This window comes from Barbatula barbatula (genome assembly GCF_947034865.1).
Source record: "Barbatula barbatula genome assembly, chromosome: 4".
Taxonomy (NCBI): domain Eukaryota; kingdom Metazoa; phylum Chordata; class Actinopteri; order Cypriniformes; family Nemacheilidae; genus Barbatula; species Barbatula barbatula.
Genome location: NC_136768.1, coordinates 5,669,802 through 5,691,603, shown reverse-complemented (window position 1 = coordinate 5,691,603; position 21,802 = coordinate 5,669,802). Strand labels below are relative to the sequence as shown.

The window sequence follows — 21,802 nt, the reverse complement described above, 5'->3', positions numbered from 1 at the left end:
TTGCTCACAACGACATCATTATATATACACACAGTTCGGAAGAGATGTCTGTGTGTGCCCAAAGTCTTGCATTAACAAAATGATGAAATAAAACACTTTGAATGTTTGAATGAAAAAGAAAAAGTCTTTCTTATGTGGGACACAATAGATGATATTTCGAGAAATGTCTCCGTGGTTTTGTGTCCGTACCCCAATAGCACACTACCTCTGGCAGACACCTATTTGAAGTCTGCATTTACATCTCAGAGAAGTCTGCTATGTCATATGGACATCTAGAAGACGTCTGTAAGATGTTAGAATGGATGTAAAACTGCTCTTTCTAAGATGTTTAGCAGATGTTTTTACACAGCATGTTTTCCAGATCTCCAGCGGACATCTTACAGCTGGGTACAATGGAAGTCAATGGGAAACAATGTTGTCGTTTGGTTACCAACGTTCTTCAAAATATCTTCACAAAATTCATAAATGATAATAAAAACACTTCCAAAAAGATGATCCCAAGTAAGACAAAACGAGCATTGAAATGAGATTATACAACTAAACATCAAGAGCTTATAGCATATATTGTGGCAAGTGTGATGAGCCTTCAACTCAACACGTTTGAGATAAAGTGAAGGCTGTTTTTCCTCTTTCTAAAATCAGCGTTAGCACAAATAGAAAGTTGGGAAGGCGTTTGATTTCCGTCCTGAAGAGCGGCCGATCACGCCTGTGCACCCCCAATGCAAATCAGGCCGCTGTAAATTGGACTTTAATGACATTTGCGTGACTCATTGGCGTCCAAATTGGAAGCGGGTTCATTTATGCCACGACAAACATGGCTAATGCACTTTCATGCTTCCAACAGCCCAGAAGCTTATCAAAGATCCGTTTAGCACGACTCTTCACGCCCTCACATTAGGATGTGACTTTGTGACATGTTGATATTTTAGTCTTTTTTTATCAACATTAATTGGTGGGTCTTGTTCCACATGGGTCATTGACGATGACCTTAGTGTCGCTTTGCTTTTCTAATGATTAACAATGACAGTGGGAGTGAAGTCAGAGATGGCTGGTGACTAACATTGTCGCGTACTAATTTCCTGCTGGACCATGTGAAGCCAAACAACAAAGTTATGATTTGTATCGCCTGACCTGATGCAAGCTAATGTAGAATAGGATAAAACGCCATCGCGATTTCTGTTTCTGAAGTGAAAATGGATAAAAGACAGAAAGGGAAAGTAAAGTTTAGTGCAGATTTGCAAGAATTCTTATTTGCACGTATAAGTGCAATTTGCTTTCGCGCCAGCGACTAAGGTTTAGTGGAGGTGCTTAGGTATTGCTTTTTTGTAATAATCATATGCGTCGTACATTTTCCCTTATAACAATCCATACAAATTAGCCACCTTGTGAAATAGTTATCTATTCCTGTGAGATTGTTGAAATAAACCATTAATATTGTACTAATACGGTAATAAGAATAAAACTTGCCATTGAAGCAAAACTGATTCTGAGATGTGCTTAAATTTGTATCTGTATTGGAAAAACCATCAAATAACATTGGTTGCAGGCAGCAATGGACATTTTTATTGATTTGTCACTGAAGAACGTTGCCATACCGTCACACCTCATTTAATGTAGAATGCAGTGTGTGACTATACACAAATAAAGCTAGACTGTGTTTTTTATAGATTGTGGTGTCCAGGGCATCCAGCAATCGTCTGTAATGCGAGATGTACAAGGCTTTCAACTTTTCAACGTCCATTTACAGAATCCTCAGAGAAAACTGTGCACCGATAATTACTGACAACGTTGCACTTAATAAAAACCAAGAAGTCAGTACAAACAAGGTATTTCAAAGGCATAGCTTACCCAAATATTTAACTTCTGTAAACATTTGGTCAAACTCATGTTATTCCAAATCCTTTCCAGACCTAGCTTGGAACATTCAGCTAAAAACATCTGCTTTTGAGATGAACATAAGACATTGTTTCATTATTATATAAATGACTTTTTGGGTGAACTATACCCTTCAAATTTAAACACTGGGCGCAGTCTAGCACCTGAAGAGATTTTCCACTTGTTTTATTCACATATGTGCGTTCCATACAGGGCAAATATTTTCTCATAACGTCTGATGTCATATTTCACCTCTATATGCTTGAGGCCAAACAAAACTGTCATCAAGTAAAATAGAAAACTATAATGCAAATCGTGTGCAGCTGAATTCTAATTTCGCTGGACACGTGGCGCATGCCGAAGGTGGGAATGTAATGAAATGCGATGAAGGAAAAAGCAGTCACTCATCCAATTAAACACTACTAACTAATCCACACCTCTCCAGGATAATATTTCTAAGACTGTTATCTCGCTCTATACTTGTCAACAGTAAAAAGAGAAGAGATGACATCCGAATCGTACAAAAACCTAATAAAACTGGTTTGATAAGAAACATGGCCGTCTTGAAATATTCAAAGCTGTCGAGTGCTATGGTTTACCCCCAATTTGATTGATCTGCAGTCTAGAACGAAAGAGCGAATCTCCCACGGTAACACAAATACTGCGGTCCATTTCTACATCATCAATTCGTTTTCAGGTGAGCTGGTTCCTCAGCTGCGCACCTCTGAAAGTCACGTGTGGAGGTACCTATTAATCCCCTGGAATTATGAAAAGAAACAGGAAAGGAAAACACATGGTAGGTGAGGAATGGAAAACAATGAACAACTGAAACAAGTTTCGGTCATTTATAGAAAAACACAAATGACGTGGTACTAAGCTTTATAGCTTAATAGAATAAATGTCCGTCCTTTCATTCATTTTTTTTTCCTTTTATTTAAGATTTTAGTTTTCCTCCTATTTTGGATTCAGTGCAATGCATGAACAATACAAGGGTCCCCCAGGGTTGGTTTTCTTCGTGGATTTTTTGAGAGCGATGGAGACAGGCGCTGTCGTTGGCGTGGTCATTTAACTGGTGTCCATGGATTCCATGTTGGCGCTGGAGGAGTCCCTCTGGATGCTGTCGAAAATGGCGGCTAGCTCGGGGTTGGAGCTGATCTGAGACTGGAATTCGCTCATTAGGGGGCTCTTTTCAGCCTCTGGGATGGTAAGCAGGGCCACAACTGCCCGCATGGCTGATCGCTTGAGCTCGTCCTGCTTTTCAAACTCTTGCTTTACAGAGTTGGCCTTTACCTGGGGTGGAACAGTTGTTTAAACCAAGTTTACATTTAAAGTTCATTCGAAATACTATACGTTATAATTGATCAAGTTTCCTATATACTACGTTTACCTTTGTGGTACATGTTGCCCTGAGAGGCTCTACGAGTCTGTCCAACCTCTGTAGCACTGCACTAGGACACAGAGTAGATAATCTGGCCAGCATGAGAAATGTCAACATCTATAAAGACATCAGAACCGAGAAAACAAATATTAAAACTTCATCTCAGAAATCCAGAGTAGCTATTAAATACCGTTAGCTGTGTGATCAACAACATGATTCCACTTTAAATAAACTAAAAAGGAAACATAAAATAACACATAACAGCACATTTTCCATGAACCTAATTGCTTTAAAATGCTTCTACCTTCATTACCATGTAAGTACACCTGGTTATTCGTCCATTTAAAATAAACATGGACCAACTCATTTGCTCTCGATCCATTATGCATCACATCTAGTATATTGCCGCGCAACAAATCTTTGTTAATAAATGCTCTTTCATCCTCTACCTGCTACCTGATCTGCATGGCAACACACATCTCATGCGAGATTCTTGGTCTTACCTTGATATCATAATGGTCCTTAAGTCCGTCTTCAACATGGTTTAAGAATTCAAAGATGTCAAGTCTATCAAGGCAGCTGTCTAACAGAGTGTACATGCACTCAAAAGCGGCTTTCCGTATGTCCAGGCCATCATCCACCGTGTGTTTGAATGGACCCATCTCAACCTACAATGAGATGTAGATTATTGAGCTTGTAAGCAGGTTTTAATGCTGAAGGAATAGCTCTGAAACAGCCCCTTACCTCTCTGATTAGTTCCTTGCGCACTTTGGTCTCATTGTACAAATGAGGGAGAACCGTGTCTAACAGGTCTCGGATAAGAGAAGGTTTGTTATGCGCTGCTGAATTAAAGGTGACTAGAGCCACTCTTCGTACATTGAGGTCCGGATCTTCTAATGTTTTCAAGAAATCACCTAAAATAGAATAAAATAATATAAAAACTAGTTTGAAAAAGAATATCAAGGACAAAATTCTAACAAAGTTCCGGGTAAACTGAACCTGTCATGAAATTAAATAGCATTTATTACAGGTGCTCTGGAATACTTTAATCTGATTGGCCAGTTACAACGTTTGGCAGTATGTTTTTATTACAATTCTTAATTTGATTAATTCATAAAAAAATTCATAAGAAGAGTTTGTCATTAAATAATTTTACCAAACATGATGTCCGTCTTGTCTTAACTCAATGTTTTTCAACTTTTTCCTTGATGAAGGTTTGTATTTGTTACAAATTAGATAAAATATTGCATTATTTTGTTTCCAGTAATTTACTAATGTGTTATGTATAAAACGTTATAATCAGACATTTTGAAAAAATCTGATCTATCAACCTATGAACTAGTTTGTACATCTTTTTCCCTTTGACTCTATGACAAATAGCCACTTTCAAAAGTATTGTTGATCTTGCCAACTGAAGTTACTTCAAAGTCAATCCACAAACTGATAAAGGCACTTGCCTATGCAATTTTTAAGAAGGGGGTCAATCGTCTGCGGGTGATCAGAGATAGTGAATTTAACAGCCGTGACTACTGAGCTCCTGGCGTAGGACGATCCTGGAACAGAGAAAATTCCAATCAAAACACAATCACAGAGATCAAAAGATCTCTACAGAAAGTTTCTTAACACCAATTAAACATCCATCTAGCTTAAAACTTGAATTTTAAAAAGTTTGGACGCTGAGTTCACAATCACCTGATAACAGATATCCCTTAAGCCTGGGCAGAAGAGTCTCTGGATCGATGAGCGTTAACTTTCCCAAACATTCGGCTACCACGTTCCTCGTGCCTTCTTCTGCACACTCACAGTGTTTGAGCAACAGTGCCCACACGCTTTCCACGTACGGTTTGAGTCCTGCCACTGATGCGGAGCTGATGATCTCCTTGAGCGAGTGCAACAGCAGGTACTGTCGCTTGGGCTGACCGGAGATCTCCTGCAGGACAAACGGTAGGTACTCCGGGAGATTCCCAACGCTGATGCTACCCAACGCATACGAGGCTGCCGATTTCACCTCTTCGCTGGCTGAAGAAAATGCATCCAGGATGACTGTCTTAAGCTCAGGTTGGCCGCTGAGATCCACGTGATGGCCGACCTCTCCCAGGGAAAGCAACGCCAGCAGTCGGATAGAATCTGTGGAGCGTGAGTTTTTCACGTCTTGGATAAACTGCCCCACTACTGCTGGGCCCTCTTTGGGGCAAGCGCGGGTCAGAGCGGCCACGCACTTTGCGATGGAGTAATAGGATTGCTTGTGGGTGAGAGCTGTGCTTTGGGCGTACACTGGACCCGTTAGCATACGTAGCAAGTCCATGTAGCCCAAACTGGCCGTTCCTGTGGCTACGAGGGCCTGGAAGAATTCCAGCATGGCGCTGAGGGCGCCGCCTTGCAGCAACGGCGAACGAACCAAAGCTATGAGCTCGGCCAAGATGGAGCCGCTGATCTTTGACAGTGAGTCCGGGTGCACCCGTGCGAGCGTGGTCAGGAAGCTAATAGCCATCTGGGAGACGTGCATGTCGCTTTCATTGATAAGAGGCGGCAGCTCAGCCAGCACAGCGTCGATCATGGCAGGCGTCACACTGTCGCTATAATTCTTGACTAGAATGTCTAGTGCGGCTAGAGTGCTTAGTTTTAGCGCTCGCTGATTCTTTCGCAGGAAGGAGGCTAGGATGGGGAGGGCTTCGCCCAGGATGGGTCTCAAGTTGATCTTCAGTGGCGACCCAGCGATGAGGGTAAGAGCTTTGACCGTGGTGAGCCTTGTTATCTCGTTCTTCAGACGCTCTAGGAAGATGTGAAGAGTGCCAGGTAAATCCGCACCGAGGCTATCGCCGAGATTGCAAATAATTTGGCCCATACAGGAAATGGCTCGCTCTTTGACTTCCTGGTCAATATCGGCAGCCTTCAGCCGTTTGATGGTGCAGGCAAAGAGGTCGGAGATGTATGGTGATGCGAAGGCATCGGTTTGATCAAGGGGCCTTATGACTTTGACCAGCTGCTGGGTGACCAGCAGGGCTTCAGAGGTGATCTTATAAAAGGGATCACCTACGCAAGCGACTACCGGAGGCACTATAGCCTGAACGTGGGGGTGGAAGACTTGAGGCTGATGGTTGCACAGGATCACGTACAAGCAGGACAGAGCATCGATCTTCAGGTTAGAAGAGCTCGACTTATCGTTGAGAGAAAATATGATTCCTAGATGGCACAAAAAAGGAAGAAAACCCACAAATGTCACTTTAAATCTGAAACGGTGATTACGAAGATGTGGCGAGCAGGGCAGGACGAGAGCCATGAGGGAAAGGTGCGAGGGCGAGCACGTGAGTGATAATGACAGCTGTGTGTGCACCGGTCTCGCAACTTTCCCTTACGGCTCTCGTCCCGCCCTGCTCGCCACAGAAGATAATTAACATAATGGTTACATAAGACATTTCAATGGAAAGGGTACATTTCAAGTGGTCTTAAAAATGTCACACTTTGAGATATCGGATGAATGCAGAAATGACTTTACTCGCGTTAACACGCAGTGTGTTGCCTGCAGCGCATACCTGGGATGAGAACAGGAATATGCTGCGTCAGGGCACCTGGCAGCACGTTCACTAGTTCGGTCAGCATGTTGAAGCAGCACTGTCTGGTCTTAACACTCTTCTCTTTCATCTGTTTGTGCAATGCTTTCACTATCATGGAAACCTGTGAAACAACATGATACATTGTCCTCATGATCATCATAAACTCCAGTTTTGTGATGGTCTCACAATAGTCTTCACTGTATTGCTATGACATCTTTTGTAAATAGATCCACGAGCATTAGATCTGAGAGCATAATTACAGAATCAGTTATCAAAAACAATTATCTACTTTTTTGTTATATCAATTAGGTCTTATAGAAAGTCTATTAAAGCTGCAATCCATAATCAACCTGATGTATATATTAACCTGCCGGGTTAACAATTAACTGTATCTTTCCTTACCTGGCTTTGAAGCATCGTAAGAGGAGTTTCCCCCTGTTCCATAGCATCTGGGTCACATAGCCAGCTCTGAGCTGGCCGTGTCTGCTTGAGCAGTGACAGGTACGCATGGAAAACATCTGCTTTGACATTTTCTTCCCGTTCTTTGAAGCGGGCAATGAGCGCTGGCGAAACGGTGCGGTAGAACTCGGGTAGCATCTCATGCCGTGTGCTCACCACGGCATCCAGGCACTTCGCTGCCGCTCTCCTCACTTTCCAACTCATGTCATCATCGTCGCTGTACTCGTCATCACTTCCTGTTTGGGTCATGGAAGTTAGATGACATTAGGAGAATAGGTGCTAATTGGTTGCACGTCTAGTTTTTACAAGTTTAAACATCAGCATTATTATGGAAAGTCAATGGGGGCAAATTTTGAAGTGAACTACTTCTTTAAAGTCCAGGTGAAATAAAAAATTACAATTACTATTATTTAATGGAATATTATAAATAGCTTAGTGTGGGCCATTCACTTTTTAAAATTCATGTGTCCTCATAATCTTCAGCCCTATTGGGTCGTTTAGTCTGACTATGATCACGCACCACCATATATGGAAGGTCATATACCGTTTCCGGGTCCAAACAAGATGCTATAGGCAAACAACAAAACATGCAAATACATGCTTATGGCGAGCTATAAAGCTAATGGAAATACACGATCCTAACCTTCATCTTCGTAATGAAATCCCACATGGCAGGTCAATAATTAATTTTAATAATTTATTCAACTATTGATGTCAGAAATTACCATATGTACCATATTTAGTTTTTTTGTTCTGTTGAACACATAATGAGATATTTAGAAGAATTTAGGAAAACAGTTCTCGGGCACCTTTAACTACCATTTAACTAAAATAATTCTTCCTACTATAGTAGCCAAAGATGTCCTGGAAAACTACAAATTACTAACATCAACTTTCAATATCTTCCTCTGTGTATATCGGAACAAGGGAAAGTAAATGATGAGGGAAGTTTCATTTTTGGGTGAACTTTTCTTTAAATATCCGATGTGAGTAAACTGTGCTCCTTAAGAGCTGTTTAAGCTGTAGCTCTGCTTGAAATGAATAGATGCTTGGACCCGGGAAACGGTATTCCTTAAGTCACCACTTAACAACCGAATAGTGGCTATCCGTCTCAGATGACATCAGTTAGATGGCTTAACTCCTCCTCTTGAACTGTCAGCCTGCTGCAAGTTACACAACGCCTGTTTTAATACATCCAAACAGATCGCAATGAAAAATACAAGCCCCGCCAACTACTTTTCTCAGTTGATATTCTGTTGCACGCTGAAATGCGTCAGAATCAGAAGTAAAAACAATCGCAGCTTCGACATGTTTGTTGACGTGTTTGCACACTTTGTGTTTCTTTATTAAACATACGTGGGATGCAATTTTATCCCTCAAATTTCTTTAAGCCCTGACACACAAAGTCAGCAGCTGATGTGTATTCTCTGAGAAAAACAAACACACTGTGGAATCCAACTAATAAATAATTGAAAAAATGCCTCCAAACTGGTATAAATATGATTTATGGATGACAACAACACAAAAAAAACTGACTCAGATCAAGCAAACCAAAGGAAGTCAGGTTCACGCTGGGAATCCTTAACTCAAACAACCAAAGAGGGACTGGTCATTACGGTCGCCTCCTGTCAAATCCTGTGCAGCAACCCATTCTATTGTCCACGCTTCATCTCAACACTTTTCACTTTTAAGCTTTATACATGCACCGATGAGTACATTCACACTCTGTTCACTTCACAGCACTAATGGCTTTTAGAGCTCTTAGATCTTTAAAAGATGCTTTTTTTCATGCCAAAAATGCATGCCGGTTGTCAGGAACAGAAAAAACATGCTCACATGCATTTCCGAAAGTAAAAAGGAGCTCGTTTCAAATATCTCTTAAGTGGCAATGAAACATAAAGGACGGTGGCACATTTTTTAGCCTGTCACAAAGGCAATCTCTGTGCCAAACTCTCTGTGCCATTATTCAAAGCTGTGTGACTGGACCAATCGCTGCAAGTTCCTTTGTTCTAATAACAAGCTGATTTCTGATGATCTGGCAAAGAGAACCTGCAGATGTCCAAGGTCTCACATCCTCCGATGAGGAGGCAATCTGTTGTCTGTCTGTGTTTGAGACGGAAGAAATAACTCTAGGCTTGTTGTTATTGATGTTAAGCAATTTTCACTCTGAAAGCAGACGCCGGCACACATCAGCGTTTACAAACCACACTTGCAACTTACATCTCAACAACCCGTATGGGTCGGGAGACAGAATAAAATCTTCTTTCCTCAGTGAAGAGAAAGGAGCCTCGCCTCATACCTTGGTAATCTTCGTCTACGCCGTCGGCATCCATGGCATTCTCATCTTCATCCTCGTCATCGTAGTTGTAGTTGGGATCGTAGGTCAGGTACTTCAGACAGATGCTAATGACTGTCGGGATGTGTGGGTAAACTTCTTTCGGACACCTGGGAGCCAGAAGGGGGAGACTTTGCATTAAGGACGCTTCAAGGTTACAATTAGCTATGGACAACATTATACATCTCTCAGAACACAGTACAGATAAATAATCCCACTATCACACTATGCTTTTCCAAATGTAAATTATGCATTATACATCAATACAAACACTGCCCACCGGACAGCTGTACACACTGCAAGATCACTTAATAACCCCTGTTAAGGTGTCGGCCTGTGTGAAATGCTCCAATAACTACCATTACGAGCTTTAACACACACTTTGTGCCATTAGATGTAAACTAACCTCCTCACGAATGATTCGAAAGCTTGGATGCAGTATTCCCTCAGTTCATCATCATCAACGTTGCAGAACTTGACCACCAATGGGATGATCTTCTCCAAGTACTCACCTGCAGGGATGAAACCAGTATTAGCTTAATAGTCATTATATACACAATTAATTTCAGTAGAGAGAGACTATGTAAAGCAGTGGTCACCATTCTTTTTCATTGAAATCATAAAGGTTGAGGGTGAGTGAATATCTCTTTAAAGGGGAAGTTCACCCAAAAATCTACTTCGTGTGATTCTTTACTCACCCACATGACGTTAAACGTGTTTAGGGAACTTCCGACGAGCAGATATTTAGGTGACATCCGGTCCTCCTTTTGTCAGTTTTTGCCAAAGTCCAGAAAGGTAATATCATTAAATTGTTCCATCTGCACATAGTGGCTTAGTTGAACTTTTCGAAGGACGAGAATGCTTTTAATGCTCACTTCAATCTATATATTCTCCTCTGTCTTGTCAGTGTATGGCGCGAGAAGACAACGAAGTGCTCTTGTGAATGCGCTCCATACAATGACAAGAAAGAGAACGATTTAAGTCAGTATTTTGGTTTGTTTTTCGCACATTAAGCATTCTCGTCGCATAAAAAAAAAAAAAAACTGAGCCACTATGCGCGGATGGAAAATCTGACACCACGATGTCTATGAGGCGGCCAGGAAATCTGTCGGATGTTACCTAAATATCTTCATTTGTGCTCCGAAGACGCCAGAATTTCTCTAAACATGTTTGTCGGTGCGTAAAAAATTACACATTTTTGGATTGAAATTCCCCTTAAACATCAAACAACAAGCAGATATTACGCTAAATGAAAATGACAAGTGACTTTTGAAAGCAGCAAAATTCAGGCACAATCTAAGAAAAATCCTAAAAAGGGTCATTCAAATTTAAACAGTACCAATATTGAACAGATAGCTGCAAAACGGCTTTGAGTGCATTCTGCTGAAGTAATCTTGTACATCGTAATCGCAGCTGTCTTTGTTTCATCAAACGTAGGCGGTAATTGGTTGACAATGGAACGGCGCACCATAGCAGCAAACCTGAATGACTTTTCAATTCGCTTAATTTGTGCCAAATGGCTTGCCTGGCAGCATTGCAACGGGACAACTTTGACAACAAGGTGACATGTAATAATGACCGTTCTGGAGATTGTTCCATCATCTGTCACGCAACAACATTCTGGCAATTTGTTCGGTCAAACTCCAAGGAGAGTTCACTTCAACCCCACGTCTATTATAGATAACTGCCCATGGGGGAAGAAAATGTAGCAAAAGTACAGGTGTCAATTCCACATAATATCTGATCTGATATTGATTTTCTACAGTACGTTTTAAGGAGGGAAGGTGTCGATGTTTGTGTTTTAGATGCTAATAGTACTGCTTTGCTGTGACATTACAATCTGCGGTACATACAGATGATACAGAAATATCATCAGATAGCAGAAATATCATTTAAATGTCATATATGAATTGTTATTGGATTCAACTATCATAATAATACCCTTGAGCGCACAGAAGCAGACTATCATGTGATGAAGCAACAAAGCATTACGCAGAAAATGTATTAACACAAAGCTTAATACAAAAGCAGACATACTGTAGCAATAATTGGATCCTTTGAAAATGGCTTTAGTTTGCTTCTAGCTGTGGCTAAATTATAGCATCAGTGCTAAAACTAATAGCCACCTCGAGAAGATCATGGCTTCGTGCGAAAATTGCTTTCAGCACTTAAGAGTAACTGAGATGAGGTCTTGAACACTGAACGCATTAACTGACGTCTGCAACAACAGGAGAACCTCACCGATTCTGTGTCCAGCCTGTCTGCTGATAGCGGCGATGCATTGGATGTAAGTGCGTGTGGTCGACATGGAGTCATTGCGCGAGAGCTCGGACAGTAAGTGCTCGATGAGGTCGACAAAGACCAGGTTTCCGCAGCTCATGACCAGGTGCCCTAGGGCGATGATGGTCCTCTTCCTCACAGCGAGACGTGGACTTGTCAACTGAGGCAGCAAGCAGCTCAAGATCGAAGGATGGAAATTCACTAGGAGGCCTCCTTGTCTGAATGGATAAAAACAATGTCAGATAGTTGAAGCGTTCATTGGTGATGTCACATGCTATTGCTAGTGTTTTTGTCTATTTATAATACAAAGAATATGTTCAGAAAAGCAAAAACTTACAGAATATTGTAATTTTTTAATACACATAAATGTTTTTAAATATAGTATGCATTTTGTCAGTATACAGTATATACAGCGCAACATTTAACAGATCCCAAATAAAGTCAAGCACACTTCAGAGTGACTGGATCTAAAGAATGCATGCTAACCCCTGACCCAACAATAGCACTAATATTCACATGAATCCTGTAGCTCGAACAGCAACACCAAAATGTACACTCTTGACTGCACTTTCGATAAAAGCATCTGCCAAATGCATTCACCCATGCCAAATTCAATGGTCCATCATTAGCTAATGTACATCAGAGATCTGAGAGCCACCATCTATGATAACAGGCCTAGGAGCATGCTTGAGCTGTGAAAGAGACAACCGAGACAAACCTTCACGCACACACAAAAATATCCAGATATTACCTGGCAGGATACCATACACACTCGATCAAAACAAAAGATGCAGGCACCACACAGCCGCTCTGTCATACCTGCACAGCATGTCTGCCATGATGTCCAATGCCTCCAGCTGAACTGACACATCCTCCTGCTTGGCGATGGCACTTGTGAGGCGACCTGTAATCTTTTTGCAAACGCTAGCAGCAAGCGCTGAGCCTAAAGCAAAGAAAAATAAACTTAGAAAAGAGATCATTTTCTACTTAGAGATGTGAATAAATTCTCATTGCACATGTTGGAAAAAAACGTTGAAGAACTTAAAGGAAACATTTGTATTAACACCAGAGGGACATTATGAAGGGTAAACATGTGCTTTTACCGCTTGATGCTGGAGGGAGCTCTCCGATAACCGTCTTGAGGCCGATGCTGGAAATGTCCCGAAGCTGCTCCTTATCTGATAACATATTTGTGCACAACGTATCGACGATGGTTTCCACCTGGTATTCCTTTACTTTGCTGACAAGTGGGCCCAAACTGCAACAAAGAAAGGTTTTTAAGTGCAATATATCAAATTATTTTGTTATAATGAATGAATAAGTTAAAAAGCCAGCACAAATAAAACATTTAGGTCAGTTTGTGCGAATTCACAAGATGGCTTTAACTGTCATCAGGTTTAAAAGAAGTCACTGCATGCAAACTTGCATTCCAGTACAAAGACTAAATCAAACAAAGAAAAGAAATGAAAAGCTACCCAATCCATTCAAAACTATCTAAATGGAAAATAAAGATCCTGGAGGCAAATAACTTACAGAACGAATCAACAAACAACAACACATCTCACTAAATCACAATGGCACAAATCAATTTCACATTAAGAAGAAATGTTGAAGGACAAACTCAAAATGCGCAAGCACGAGATATTCGCAAAAGGACTAAAATGAAGGAACAATGGAAAATTCATACCATTTTACAGCTAGATTCTGAACTTCTCCGTTTTTGTCCTCCAGGAGCTTTAGGATCATCTTGACCACCTTTCGCTCGCTATCGTCATCCAGCTTTATGGAGTCTTTCTGCAGCTCGGACATCAAGTCATTGGTGGCCATAAATCTGAGAGTAAAAGGAGGAGTTATTTAGTGTGTGATTCACACATTTCCTGTTGACTTAAAGAGTAAGTAACATTAGGTCATGAAAATAACATTTCATGCAGTGTTATGTTGCCGTGTTTGAGCCAAGTTGTAGATCCCAAGGTAAATGAATAAAGTTATTGGCTTGTAAAAAAGGGAGTCGACTACATTTTGCCGGGACTGCCGTGAAAACTTCACTCTCCCCCAAACACTGTCGCTCCCCCCTAAACACTGTCCGCCTTATTTAAACTACCAAAGGAAAAACTTCTGAGGAAACAATGGTTACAATTCATTTTTCAAAGGACTATAACCCCAGGGTTTACTGTGATCGCGTCATTTCACCAAAGATCGCTTCAATTACCTTGACTGTTTTAACCAATCACAATAGACTTCACCCTCTGACCAAGCACATGACACTTGGCACGGATAGGAAGGGATAAGACGGAAGAATCGCAGAACGAATCGTTTTCCGTCAAGAAGGTAAGAATAACTGCCTATTCTTACGACATAAGTGTTTTTACACCTTGCATGTAAATAAACTTGTCGTCGGACACTTCATAAGTAGGACCTTCTAAATCCAATGTTACGTACTCTTTAAAGGTCAGCGAGGCAGGCGAGATCATAGTCATCACCCAAAATGTTACCCAAGGGTCCAAAAACTAAATTCGACACAAATTTGCCTGAAGAATTCCTTAATGTGCAAACCACCCATGCAGCAAGACTTCCCGTACACAAGCCGGCGTTATGGCGGCCCGACCGAAGCATTTTTCCCTTTTCATCTCACTTTTTTCACGGTTTGCTAAATTCAAAATCCACTTCTGAGCCGAAACCGTTGTGGATTAAAATGAAATCTTGTCTTTGGGTGCAGACATCAAAGCCACAGCGCTTAAACCTCACGTGTGATGTGAGGAAAAACCTTCTGCATATACTATTACGTGCCATCGCTCCGTAACGCCGCTGCTCTGGCATATATTTGAAGGCAAGGAATCTCTCATTCCGACGAGAGCTCTAGAATGAATAATGCATGAGATGCACACCAACGTCGGTGAGAGAACGAGTGGCAGTGCACAACCAATGCACAGATCGAAGACTTGGAATTGTGTGTAAGCTAAATATTCCCAGGGGTGAAATTCAGAGGGATCTCGAATAAGAACAGCTAAAGGTTTGACGTGGTTGACAGCTGGACAAATGATCTGACGACTCCCTTCCAAGTATTCACTCGGATGATCCAGTTAGGTGCATGTAAGACTCAAAAATTTGTAACCAGTAGGTGAATAAGAAATGTATCAAGCCTAATACTACCCTAAGAATGAAAGCCACAATGCATCTGTGATAAAACAAACAGATCACTGATGAACTATGATAATATGCACTATGAATGTCTAATAAATATTAGGCACTTAAACTGCAAAATAAATTCCCAGAGACACACCGGAGTCAAGCCCCATGTAAAACTGACATTTATTTTGACTTTTCTCATTTATCTTAACCACCAGTTCATCACAGATGTTCTACATAAACCAACATTTGTGCAAATATTATTATTATTTTACCAATGTTTGTCAAACCTGAATGATCAGTAAGTGACATGTGTCATGTGCTCCAACACGGAACCCCAAATAAAACATTAGTCAGTCCATTTTAAACACTGTATTACTCATGCATCACATAAACAGCACTCTTTAAAAGTGTGTATAACCAAAGACATGAGTGTTAAGTTAAATGTCATGTTTATTCATGGGCCTTGCTCCTAAAACAAGTTAGCAGTCAAAGCTGCTGTTGGCCAACTTATTTAATCGCATGGAGTACGTGTAAACAAAAAACATATTGCATAAAAATGAACTTTTCAGCACCACAAATTGTAATATATATTTATTGTATAGTCTCGGACCACTAAGATCAAGGCGAGCTGCTTAAGCTAATCGGCTAACGCATTAGCTGCTAGCAGGCTAACGTTTACACCGAATACCCGCAAACAGTTTTTGACAGCTTAAGTAACAACAAACACGTGATTTATAACATTGTAAATACAATATCCACAACAGCCAGTACAATGGCGACGGGTGTTATACAAATATCAAAAATGCATTAAAGCAAACCCAGCACGAGTCTGACATGCTAAGCTAACTAACGTTAGCTAAACAACAGTCGCGCGGCCTGAAAGTTTCTGCGATCGCTTCAGTTCTCGTTTTCACGCATTTAACGCGACCTCGAGCCTTCGAAATGCACATGCACGCACCTACAAACATGTCTTACACATCTGGAACACGACTGACCTGAAATCCTTATCGCTGGATGTCATTTTCTCCAAAAGATTAGAGATATGGTAGGAGGCACTCGCCATGTTTGCAGTGAGGTGAACCACTTGTGTGTGTGTTTAGGGCCAGAATTGTTTAGTCCGCTTCTTGTCGGAGGTTTCAAGGGATTTGAGGTTTATTTTGCAGGCAGGTGATCAGCAGCAGCTGTACGGGAGAGAGCAGACGCTCATGCCTTGAGTTTGGATGGGTTTGAATGGAGGTGCTGCTCGCTTCTGTAGGAGGGAGGAGCTGCGACTGGACGCCGAAGTCCGTGAGAGGATAGAACGAGAGTTCGGCTGTGTCTCAAAACCTAGTGAGCTGCCTACCTAGGCGGTATTGCAACACGCTTTTGATGCAAGCAAATGTTCTGTTGAAGCGTTGGGAATCAATAAAATACTCGAGACAGATTGTTATTGCGAACAATGCTCAAATATTGGATTATAACTTCTGGGATCCCTTAAATTGCGTCTATATAGGAAGCTAGGGAGGTTTGAAGACGCAGCCTAAAACGTTCTCTGATATAGCATGTGTATGGAATATGTTATATATATATTTATTAAATCTTATTGACAGTTTTGTGTAAGAGATTATGTTGACAAACATAGAATCCTCTAACAGTAGCCTTCTAAAACACACACACACAACTTTGCATAGGCTACTTAAGCACCTACGCGTGGGTTTGTGGTATTTATTTAGTAGCAGTGAGTATTAATAAGCTGATTAATAATGCGTTATTTATTGTTAAAAAATTTGCCATACTGAAATCATTAAAGATCGCGTATCACAGGGAGTTTTTGGCAATCTCATATTAATCTATACAGTGGTATGGCATACATCGTATCTTCGATTTAGTTTGATCAAATTTGTAAAAGAGAGATAGGCCTACAGCTGTACGATTATTTCCGGAAAACACGAGCTGCTAGTGGTGGGAATAGTGGGCAGATTGGGATGGAACTGCAGCACGAGCAAGCAACACATCATCACGTTAATCCCTTCATGTTTTGTACATTATGCACGTACACACTGATTGCCAACAAAACACAGACATATGACTTAGTTTGACTTACCGCGTGCAGTTCATGTCCGGCATGTTTTAGCACTTGGACAGCGCCATCTATCAGTTTCAAACGATCTGCAAATCCAGCGTTATAACCACCGGTTCCTTTTTTTTAAACAAAGTGAAAATTGGATTCTTGAAAAGGCATATTGCTGCATCTACAGTATATATTCAATATTAAAAATATACATTCAAGGCATTTGCTAATTATATTATTTAAAATCTCTGGTGACACATGAGACAAATTATGTATGTAGAGAGAGAGAGAAAGGTAGAGATGAATAAGCAGAGGGATAAATGCGATTGTGCTCATTCCCATGCCATTATTATAATATCATCCTTACAGCAGTATTCTTTCATTTCGTTTCACTTTATTTTTATTTTAACTTGTTTATTCTCTTTTCATTCAGAGTAGGGCTACTCGATTATGACAAAAAATAATAATCGCCATTATTTGGGCCAATAATGAGATCCCGATTATTTAACACGATTACTCATTAACCTTTAAAACAACATAGAAAATAAAAAAATCTTTGCTTTTAAACTCAGAATTTAACTGAAGACATTTTTTTTTAAGAAGAGGGTGCGCTGTGGACTCATACTACAAGAAATGAGCGGATCCTTGCAAAATGGAATGTGGCGCAATAATCATTTACCTCGATTATTTAGTTTTTGTAATTGATGAAGGCCAAAACTGTCGATTACGAAAAATCTTCGATTAATTGCACAGCCCTAAGATAGAGTATCATTGAGGAGGCTATGTACATTATATGGTTTTTGTCTATGAGATGCATTCCAGCATTGTTTCATTTCAACGTCTTCTCTAATTTGTCTCTGGGATCAACTATGGTACAGTTAAATGCACAGCACACAGTTTTTTGACTCTGCTGGAGACAGGAGGTCAAATATAATTAGCATTACAATTATAGCACAGTTGGCGGTGCAGAGCGCAGTCATGCAGTGGAACAAAGCCTTCACACTAAATATAATACACAGAATGTGTCAAGATAAAAAAGCAAACAAAATCATTGTACTTTAATGTTAATGCGACACAAATAAATCAGTCACTATGATTAGCATTACAGTTCAATTGATATCTTTCTTTAAAAAGGCTGCTTGGTTTCATGCTTGTCAATCCACCGGCTTATTTTGAAGCACAACAGAGAACGAGGGTCAACAAAGAATACGCTCAACAGCTGTGTGGAAAATGGATTTTGAACAGACACCAGGTGGCAAACGCATAGAAAGGAAATAAAAAGAAGACAGCAAGAGTGAGTCTGCATGCGAAAGCGCAGATGTATGAGAAGAATTTCATTCAGGACTCATATGTGAGTGAATATCTTTTTCATTTCTTTTAAACAGTACAACAGACTGATGAGACGAACATGTCAGCAACGCACAATTACTATGCAGAAAGCTGAATTCAATGAGAAACCTTGCACAGGGACTGAAGATGTATGTCAAGACGGTTTCCTTAAAGGATTATCCAAAATGAGTGTGTAAGGGATTCAAACAGGCTTTTGGTCTTTGTTGCTACATACAGTAGGTAGCGTAATAAGGGTGCCTATCTTTTTCAGCATCCTTATGATGCTTTAAAATGCAGCCTCCATGTGCTGCAGCTCGCTAGGTTTTATAACAGCAAGTGAGTGAGAACGACAGAGAGACCCACTGTCACTCTTAAGGAATGTCACCCTGCACCGAAATAAATCGTGATGGTATAGCCCAAGATCATCGAGGCCTTTTTCGGGCAATGATGTCCAAATGACAAGCCCGTAGGCAGGGGGGGTTCGGGTGGTTCGAACGAACCCCCCCTCACTGCCAAAGGTCCAGAATTTAAGTCGTTTTTTTCATGTGATTATTGTCATCATTGTTTTAATCAATGCTTGTGACAAATTTCTGGGTTGCTGTTTCAAATTAATACGATTATTATTGCAGGACGCGTGTGTGTGCGTGCGCAGACAGAGAGAGTTCTCGCAATACACTTTTCAAAGCAACGTGAAGAAGCATCGCCTCTGAATGATGCGAGGGGAGGGGTATATATGAATGTGGTCCGCCCACAGATTTGGACCGGCTCTCTGAACAATGCTTTATAGTGTGTTCACACCAAACGCGAATGAAGCGTTAAGCGCGAGTTATCTAAGTCAATGCAAAGATGCGATGACCTACTTGCGGCGCGATTCACGCGAATTGAGCGTTCGCGTGATTCGCGCGAGTTTAAAAATCTGAACTTTGGTGAAAATTTGCGCAGCGTTAACCAATCAGGAGATTGCGCTAGTAGGGCCGTGAGCGAGCGTCAGAATATTGGCTTTCAGACCCAAATTTCTCTAAGTTACTCACATAGCCTAATAATTTGTTAAATTCATAACATACCATTGCGATAGAACGGACGCGCGAACCATCGGAAAATTTCAAAGAGACGACAAAATGGCCAAGCGGTTGGGAAAGAGAAAGGTTAATTAATATGCATAAGAAAATGTTTTGAATTTGAGTAGCACTAAACTATTAACTATTAATAAACTATTCTAGCATTAGGAGGCATAATAAATACATTTCAAATCATAATTAAATCTCCACAATAATTCAAGTAGTACCTCCAGCCCATGTAATTTTCTGTTACAAACCGACCCGGCCCCCCATTAAAGACAGGGAGAATTATGTGGCCCTTGCAGAAAAAAGTTTGGGGACCCCTGGTCTACAATATAATAGCCATTTAAACGTAGCGTAATTATAATAATAAAACATAACAGAGAGGCATTGACAGAGAGTCAAGACATTATGATGAGAGGAATTATTATTAATATTTCAGTAAAGTAAATTAAATCTCTTCTGTTGTTAGTGTGGTCTTTAAACTTATGAACTGTGTATGGACTGACAAAAGTGTTACTTGAGGAAGCAATTTGACAACAATGCAATAAATATTTTAGGTACATCAAAAAGCGTGCTGGTTAAGATACCAGCAGACAAACTAATCCAGCAGAAATTAGTGCATAAAAGGTCACCAAAATGAAGTATTTGAACCTCATAATTAAATACAAAAGGAGGAGAAAAACTGCAAAAAAGGTCCACTTTAAAAAAAAAAGAACCTCCCCTTTTAACTGGCTGGCTACGGACCTGAATGATGTTACCTCATGGAAGCATTGATGTGTGATGGAAGCAAGCATGACTAGCACTCGCATAATGGCACAAATCCTTCTGTAGGCAGCAGCTTGCAGATGCTCCGAGCAAATTAAGGACAAGGGGAGGAAAAGATGGTTGCAACCTGATTTCCAGCCCTGTTTGTAAAAAGTAAGGTTGTTTTATGTAAATAAGATATTTTTTCATCTCTCAATTAATTTTTGTATTTAGATTTTCTATTGAATCCAAAAGAGAAATGAATGCTCACCCAGACCTGCCTGAAACGCCTTGTGTGGTATGATTTAACTAAGACCGCCCAAATGTAAATACAAGTAAGGTGGGCGGTCTTGTAAATCTCATTGTACTGGCCAGTCATTGCACACCTCTCTTTTCAGAGTGATGTATTAAATCTAAAGCAAACAATAATATATGTGTTAGTCGTGTCGAATGACGCCTTTAACTGATGTTAACAGCTGCAATGTTTGGTTTTAATAACTGTTCTAGTAAATGCTGAAATTAACATAAACTAAGATTATTTTAATACTTTAAAAAAATGTTCAAAAGAGAATCCTAGAAGTGTTGGTGAAAAAAACATATATATTACAAAACAATATAGTATTTAAAAGAAACTAATTGTAACACGGCATCTTTTACATGAATTTCAATTCTTATTGTCTTCTTATACTTTCAAAAAATGTGTGGTGCATATCGCTGCTGTCCTTCTGAAACCTTGTATCGCCTTATTTCGTGATATCATTTCTTTGGCAAATTTTTGGCATTATTATTAGTCACCTTTCATGTTTGTAACTGGGATTTACAAACATCTAGATTAAAATTAAAATGATTAAAAAGTGCTTGTCAACTTTGAGCACACGGCATTTAAAAAGTCATTTTTTCCATTTCTTGAAAAACAGCTCATTTGGACATACGAGGTGTCAGAAGCATATATGCAACAATATGCTAAAAGTTAATTACATAATTTTTTTGAAGTACATTAGCGAATTCTACTACACATGGACAAAAAGCCATAATATTCCATCCTAGGATTTCATGGTCTATTGAATAAAAACACAAAAAACTAAACTTTAGACAAAATGTGCTCTTTTAATTTAATATGGGTTAATTCCAATTTCAGGCTGAAAGATCATTTAATTACACAGACAGAAACTGGCTCATTGGATCTGAATGACAATAAGCACGAATGAGCACAAATGAAGTTTAATGATGCCCCATCTGTTTACAATGAACCCAATGGAGCTATAATCAATTATCAAGTGGCCCTTTCTCTCATATTCTATATGAAAGAATAAGCCAGTACACTACACCATCGCTTCTGCACTCTTTTCCAAGTCCAATTACTTTCTCAATCTTCCCCCCAATTTTCTATTAAATGTGACCTGGAAAATAACAATTAGCTCTTGTTGTAAAACAGCAACAATCTACAGCCCATTAATGGCTTTCTGAATGGAGGTAATTGTGCTCAACTCGAGCGATGACCATCCTTTGATGAACTTAACATTGAAGTTAATTTAATTACTTGACGCTTACATAAAATTCCCATCGATTGCCACGAAATGATGAAAAGACCTTGGAATTCATGAGAAA

At 40.1% G+C, this 21,802-nt stretch overlaps 1 protein-coding gene across 1 annotated transcript; it reads right to left on the bottom strand.

Annotated features, from left to right (window-relative positions):
- Positions 1-1,491: 1,491 nt before the first annotated feature.
- On the bottom strand, positions 1,492-16,305 carry cand1 (cullin-associated and neddylation-dissociated 1). Its single transcript, XM_079454786.1, has 15 exons — positions 16,006-16,305; positions 13,569-13,712; positions 12,985-13,139; positions 12,701-12,824; positions 11,843-12,099; positions 10,008-10,113; positions 9,566-9,711; positions 7,210-7,502; positions 6,787-6,928; positions 4,946-6,436; positions 4,711-4,806; positions 3,998-4,167; positions 3,757-3,921; positions 3,263-3,370; positions 1,492-3,165 (listed from the first exon to the last, which is right to left on the bottom strand). Exons 1-15 carry the CDS (start codon positions 16,071-16,073, stop codon positions 2,941-2,943), a joined length of 3,690 nt encoding a protein of 1,229 aa, XP_079310912.1. The 5' UTR covers positions 16,074-16,305; the 3' UTR covers positions 1,492-2,940.
- Between the last annotated feature and the right edge of the window lie 5,497 nt (positions 16,306-21,802).